Consider the following 6994-nt stretch of genomic DNA (forward strand, 5'->3'; position numbering starts at 1 on the left):
CAATCTGTCTTAATAATTTGTTATATCCCCCTTATTTAACGACAATATTATCAATTTTCTTGTTTTACTTTTGTGATAGAAGTAAAATGTTTTAGTTGTGTTGTCATGCTGACTAACTTTCCTCACATTGCACTTTTTTCGCCTATCTGGATTAGCCGTAATTTTGTGCGTTGACGAATGAGGATTGGGGAGATGTAAATCACTTGACGCTCTGTACATATTAAGCATTGCTTTCTTGTTAAATCCGGTGGCAGAAAATGAGAAAATAAATATTAGTAGGTAGCAACAACAAAACACTTTTTTCCTTTATAATCACAAAGTGTAAGGGATGTTAACCATACCTGTGGAAGGTAAACTGGGTATGTCCTTATTTAGTAAAATAAACTGAGCAAATAATCTCATACGGGTTGTAAGTTAATGATATGCAGATTTGAATTAACTATCTGCGTTTATAGAGGCATAGGGGCGTATTTGAATCATTCAACATTAAACGATTTCATGTGGTTGTTAAAGGTACAGCTGGACATGACTTACCCATTTTGAATATATTCTCGCAAGCTAGAAGTAAAACATGTTTTTAGGCCGTTTTATACCTTATTATACGAAGAACACTGGTGGATCATACCTAATAATACATACTTAGTCCAAATTGGAACTGAATAACTTTAGCTAATGAAGAAAGGTAGCTAAATGTATGGATCAGATTTTCGAAAACAATGTTCTGTGCATTGACTGGAGAGTTGAAATGGGTATACATTTAAAACAAGTCATTTTTAATTACGCAATAAAACCTAAAATGTCAATCAAACTCATTCTAGAAGACAACTTCTATGGGCAAGATATCTAATTTTAGTCAAAATAAGACTACAAAGATAAATTTACAAGAATTAGCCTTTATGCTAGCTTTAAAAGGTAGTAAAACAGTAGTAACAGGCAAAAATCGCTAGTACGTATCATTACAAAAATTGTTAAAAGGCCATAAGTGTGACATGGTGGGCCAGAAAGTTTGTGACAGATATTCAATCATTTCAAACCTAATTAGGCAAATGGGTTAAACAAATCCCTACCGCACTAGATTTAAAAGAAGAAGAAGCACTGCTGTAGGAGCAAAATGCAGCTTGCGGGACTCACCACCGCATAAGCTTCCAGGCTAATTCTCACTTATCGTGGAAATAAAGTCAATTCAAAGTTCGCCTTTTATTTGTTCTAACACCCTAATACGTTAAAACATACAAAACGCTAAACCAAACACGAGCTAAGAACGGCTACGAAATGGAGCTAAATACATAAACTTTAACAAATGTTTTTTCAATGATTTACTCTAGCAAACAATATTTCCCAACCAGGCTCCCATCCCAACATTTAACGAAATATACATAACTAATTTTGTACCTGAAACAGGTCTTGTCGTGTAACTACTGTTTTGCCAAAAAAGAAGATTTGTATTAATCGATGAAGCTTACCTCCATACATTATGCAATACGATGGTGGTTTAGCCCCCTGTATTGGTGAGACGCCAGTAGCACAAACACCTTCTCTGTGTTGAATATATATATTCTGCTGGAGTATTTTGTCTTCTTTCCTCTTCAGGGAAGTCTCGGGACACTACATATGGATCAACTAAGCATTGATTCAAATTATGATGTTAAAATTTATAAAGAAATATTTTTAAGGTCAAGTAATTACTTTTTTATTAAGGCCTTTTTGCTTAGGTTGACGTTTAAGGTTTTGTCAAAACTAAAAGTCTATAGGATGTATGGCAGAGTAACGACACAGATATTTGATGCATGCAAGCAAAAAAGTTATTAGTATCGTACCACCCCGAGACTTACTTGAAGATGAAAGGAGACATGATATTTGTTAGAGTATGAATACATACGTACGGCTTATAGAAGATACCAGGGCCATTGGCATGGCTCGAAGGCCAGCCCAACCGGCGTGGCACAATGGTCAGTCGAAAGTCACTCTTCACAAAAATTACGCGTAAACCACCATTGTATTACAATACGCTTTTCAAGGACTAACTTTTACTTTCCACGATGTCTTTAACGCCGCATTTTCAGCGATTCCCAGTAGGTTATAAGGATTTTTGTAGAATGTCGAAATTCCAGAAGAAGGTCCCCATTTCTAATATCCCACCTTCTTTTGCTGTAGTTCGACCATCCAACTTAGACGCCTCTCTTGTGCACCATTTTGGTAGGGCATCTGGCAATTTTAGCAAAGTCGCCATCAAGGTGGATCACACAAATTACAATTTAGCTTTGTTTTAAGCACATAAACGATGCAGATCACCAATAACTTAGCCCCGTACTTCCTGGCACAAGGCTGAATCGCAAGAGGCAAAAAATACTCGTCTAATCAAAGGTACTGCTGCGAAAACAATCCATTCTCTTAGATAATTTTCCACTCTCTAGCTGTGACACTTGCATATTACACTCCAACAAGATGGAAAATGATTTAATTGAAAATGGATGGTGTTGCTTAGTTAGCGTTCCCTGTTGAGCTTCACTTGATGTTTTCGTGAGAAGTTAGAAATATAGCCACCTGTTCTGTTTGAAATCAGGCATTTTTTTCCAGATTAAGCAGTTGACCCTCTTACATTCAAAAAGAGAACTTGCGATATGCAAAAGCCACCATGCGTATAAATTAGAACAAGTGACCTACATTCAAGTGAGAAGTCCTTCTTAAAATCCTACTGCTCTGGGCATAAGAAGGCAGCAACACTTTTAACCTTCTATCACATGAAAATACTTCGCTTATTCTCTTAAAAGTTGCGAAATTTAATTGGTATGATGTCGAAATCGGCTAGTGATGAAGAGATTGATAACTGCACCAAATTAAGAGCGTCAATAGTCTAGTAGAAAAATGTTGGATGGACTCGGTTGTTGCCTAATGACTTCAGTCTCCCAAGCGCTTGCTACAGTGAGAAATGAAGGAAAGGCAAGTTTTATTGACAATAGGTGTATTTTTAAGGCAAGATGGTATCTTGGCCCCTCCAGTTACCTTTAGGTACGCCAATAAGCATAGATAAGCACTGACATGAGATGGAGATAAACTGAACGGCACGAGGCCATGATTATAACCAAAACACAGCCATGTAAGACCCACATTTTATCATAGCACATGCCGTTTTATTGAATAATCATCTACGCTCTTAGAGAGTTATCCTCTTGAACTACTTAGTCACTTGTCTGTTTCGACTTGCTTAATTCTTTTTTGAACATCAGTAAACAATGTGACAAAAACAAAGACATTTAAAAGTTCTTTTGTCAAAGGGATGCTGTTTATTTTACCAGCTGTGGGTTCATGTGGTGGGTTTTCTAATATCGTGCGTCTTATCAAAATAATGTCACGAAGTGGCACACGTGGGAAATACTAAGAATTATTCTACAGTATTCTTCAGTGCCCAATTTTTCATGGTAGCCGTTTTTAAAAGTGTTTCATGATTTAAAGTAACGTCAATTTAAATGGATTCTTATGTACTACAATAGTGGTTTATCCCTCGGTTCTGGTGAGGCGCCACTTTTTTACTTCAAATTAGCTCCCTTGTACCTCGCTGGGTGGGCTGGCCTTTGTAAGCCATGCCAATAGCCCAGACACCTTCTCCGTGGTGAATATATGTGTTCTTCCCGAGTATTGTGTCTTCTTTCGTCTTCAGGGAGTCTCGTGACGCCACACTTACTCTTTCTCCTATAGGAAGACAAATGATAATCAAAAGTGGAAGAGGAATGTTAAGGCTTATGTATTTAGTGTTCTCATTTTCATTTTTTCTTAGCTTAAGATTTTCACACAAGTGTTCCCATTATTTAGTGGTTCCTAATACTTTTCTCAAGCTTTTAAACCAGTGACCTTCCGATTAGCGATATACACATGAGGTGGTCAGTATAGTGCAGAACACTAACAGAGCAAAACTACAGATCTGGGGAAATTATCAAAAGAAACAGGTGATATTGCAGTCAATGTTTTTCATTTTCTATGCAGATTCGATGGCTGTCATGGTTGCTTAGAGGGAATTTTTCTCAAGGAAGCAATTGTGTTGTGGTGGCTTCTGCTATTCTTTAAATAAAAGTAATAATAGGTTCAAACTTCAAAAAAATGGGTAATGTGAGGCGTGAATAATTTGTTTAACGATGCAGTTTTTTATGCGTACACTTAGGAATCTGCAAATTGAATTCAGCGAATTTTTAGCAAATCAGCACTTTAGTATGTCAAAGGTACGCACCTTCTTTCAATACTATGCCTTTTTTTGTGACTTCAGGGGAGGCGCAAGTCGTCACCAATAATTTCTTAATTGGTGCAGAGTAAGAAGAATATGTAGATAAATTCATATACGTCGTGAGAAAGTTTTGGGGAACCTTTAAATGGACCCATAAATTACTAAAAAAATTTTATAAAAGGCAATTGAAATTGAATAAATTTTTCGAAATGCATATTAACGATAACTAAGGAAGTGGTAGCACTTTTATGCTCTAATTTAGGCAAACTAAAATATTCGCTAGCATAAAGATTTTTTAATTGTGTAGCAAAATACACCTGAAAATTTTCTGGAATAATAACTCAATGATAAATTTCTTACATTAAATAATTGTTTCTTCACGTAGCCATTCCCGGGTGGGCGGCTTCTCTGAGTCTGACGAGCTGTATAGGTTTCCCCCTTGTAAATGGCTACTATTCGCAAGAAATTAGTGATAGTTGGGGATGGCGCTTGCGGAAAGACGTGTCTTCTCATCGTTTTCAGCAAAGATCAGTTCCCTGAGGTCTATGTACCCACCGTCTTCGAAAATTACGTCGCTGACATCGAGGTTGATGGCAAGCACGTAGAGCTCGCTCTGTGGGATACAGCCGGACAGGAGGATTATGATCGTCTTCGGCCCTTATCTTACCCCGACACCGACGTTATCTTGATGTGCTTTTCCATCGACAGGTTAGCGAGTATATCATATCTCCCCGTTTTACTTGAGAGAGGATTTTATGGAGTGAGATTCACCCATATATGCTTTTGCTTTGACCAGAAAATTGCGGCTGCATTTTATGGCTTTTTTCAGGGTGCTTATCTTTCTAAATTATCTACTTCCTTTACAGATTTCAAATGTTCTGATCATCTAGGCAAGTTTTCTAACCAGCGCGTATTTGTTTTGCCGCCCTAGCAAATCCTTCGTAGCCTGGGATTGCTATTCAATTCCCATAATTTGTCGCTGGCACTATCACAGTTTCCTCTAATTCGGCTAATCGATTACCCGTTGAATTATTTATCAAGCTACTGGAAGTGATACTGACTTTTAGCACGGACAGCTTGGAAAATCTTGCCGAGAAGTGGTGCCCCGAGGTAAAGCACTTCTGCCCAAATGTCCCCATTTTGGTGGTTGGGAACAAACGTGATCTTCGTGATGATGATGTTGCTATTCATGGCCTTACGAAAATGCGGCAAGAGATCGTGCAGCCGGAAAATTGCAGATTGATGGCTGAGAAGCTAAGTAAGTGTTGATTTTGGTCGTTCTCAGGCCATTGAATGTTATGATAATAAAAAAGTTGTGGATTCTAGATGCTTATGCCTACCTGGAATGTTCTGCCAAGACAAAGGAGGGTGTACGAGAGGTCTTTGAGACAGCAGCTAGGGCGGCCCTGTACACAAAGCGAAAAGGCAAAAGGACGTGTGATACGCTCTAGATTCCCACCAATGATCTCATATTTCCTCGCATTCTCTACGCCTTCTTGCGTGTGCGTGTGTGCGTTTCTCTTGCCCCCATCCTACTCAATCTTCCTTTCCTCAGTCTGCGCTGGTGTGCGATGTGCGATTTCAACTGGGGTGATACGTTCCTTTTGAAATGCATGTGCACTCATCTGCATGTCTCCTTGTTTTCCCGCCTCATTTTTGGCTCCGACATCATATGAATCCTCATCCTTGTCGACGCCATTTTTTGTAACTGCTTGTCTTTCGGGAGAGCAATATCTCACGAAATTTGCCTTGCTTTCTTCCTCTTCCTCCACCTTGGTTACATTGCATTAACCTCACTGCCTCGTCCCACTTTGTCTCTTGCTCTCATGGAAAAAAGAACGAATTCGAGAGATTTTACCGTAATCAGTAGTGTCTCTCGTACACGCATATACGCACACGCAGACAGATTTACACGAAAAAAGCAAACATGACAATCATTGTCTTGGCGTTTCGCATTTAATTCGTCGCACACAGTCAAACGCGCACACTAGGTAAAACGGTTTTGTATGTTTTGGTAGTCCTTTTCTCATTCTTCCCGTGGGCACTTACTCATTGGCCGATCTCCTTTCCCCCTCCTCTCCTTTCCTCTCCCTGACGCCCCTCTTCCGCTTTGTCTTCCTTCTTCCTTGTCAACATATTCCGTCGACGGACTGGCGAGGAAGGTAAACTTCACGGAGTGATTGTCATTCTTGCGTTCCTGTTTACTCCTCTCTATCTCTCCCAGAGTGTCCCTCCCCTCTTGTGTCTTTTTTGACCTCATTTTCTTAATTTTTTCAGCTTCATTGTTTGTCAGCTGTGCTGAGACTCTTCAATCCCACAAGTGCATTGTCAACCCATCTTAATGATATAACATTTCATCTGGTATAAGAATAATCGAATGCTTTCTTCTCAGTGTTTTTTCCTCGTCCTTCTGTCGTTGTTGTTTGGGGGAAGGGGGGGGTGAGCTTGTCCCAATCTAGTCTGCGGGGTGGCTTTGGGTGCTGACGCGGTTAATTGTTGGTCGTCTCGGCTGGTGGTGCCCTCACTAGATCGATGTTACTCTGGTTGAGGGGTCTTTTTTCCCCGGTTGGTCGGTCGGTGATGCAATTTGTTGCCTCTGATTAGCTGTCGTGCAAGCGTCTGATCTTTTGTGCAGCCCCCCTTACTAAGTCAGATTGGGTAAATCAGGGTAAATAAAGTCTTGAAAAGCATGGGGTTTGTCTCATTACGCCAGCTTTATTACGTCCCTCTGTGATTTGGCGTCTTCCGATGCCGCAAGTGTCTTTACAATGGATTGCT

At 39.6% G+C, this 6994-nt stretch overlaps 2 protein-coding genes across 2 annotated transcripts; both read left to right on the forward strand. All coding sequences in view use genetic code 11, as the record gives it.

Annotated features, from left to right (window-relative positions):
* Positions 1-694: 694 nt before the first annotated feature.
* Positions 695-3848, forward strand: EGR_03744 (hypothetical protein; the record flags this gene model as incomplete). Its single annotated transcript, XM_024492993.1, has 7 exons — positions 695-766; positions 819-923; positions 1591-1678; positions 2564-2670; positions 2772-2845; positions 3659-3730; positions 3776-3848. 7 exons carry the CDS (start codon positions 695-697, stop codon positions 3846-3848), a joined length of 591 nt encoding a protein of 196 aa, XP_024352650.1.
* An 813-nt stretch (positions 3849-4661) lies between these two features.
* On the forward strand, positions 4662-5667 carry EGR_03745 (Ras-like GTP-binding protein Rho1; the record flags this gene model as incomplete). Its single annotated transcript, XM_024492994.1, has 3 exons — positions 4662-4924; positions 5284-5474; positions 5543-5667. 3 exons carry the CDS (start codon positions 4662-4664, stop codon positions 5665-5667), a joined length of 579 nt encoding a protein of 192 aa, XP_024352651.1.
* Positions 5668-6994: the final 1327 nt, after the last annotated feature.

The sequence above is a fragment of the Echinococcus granulosus genome (assembly GCF_000524195.1).
Source record: "Echinococcus granulosus chromosome Unknown EG_S00020, whole genome shotgun sequence".
Classification (NCBI taxonomy): domain Eukaryota; kingdom Metazoa; phylum Platyhelminthes; class Cestoda; order Cyclophyllidea; family Taeniidae; genus Echinococcus; species Echinococcus granulosus.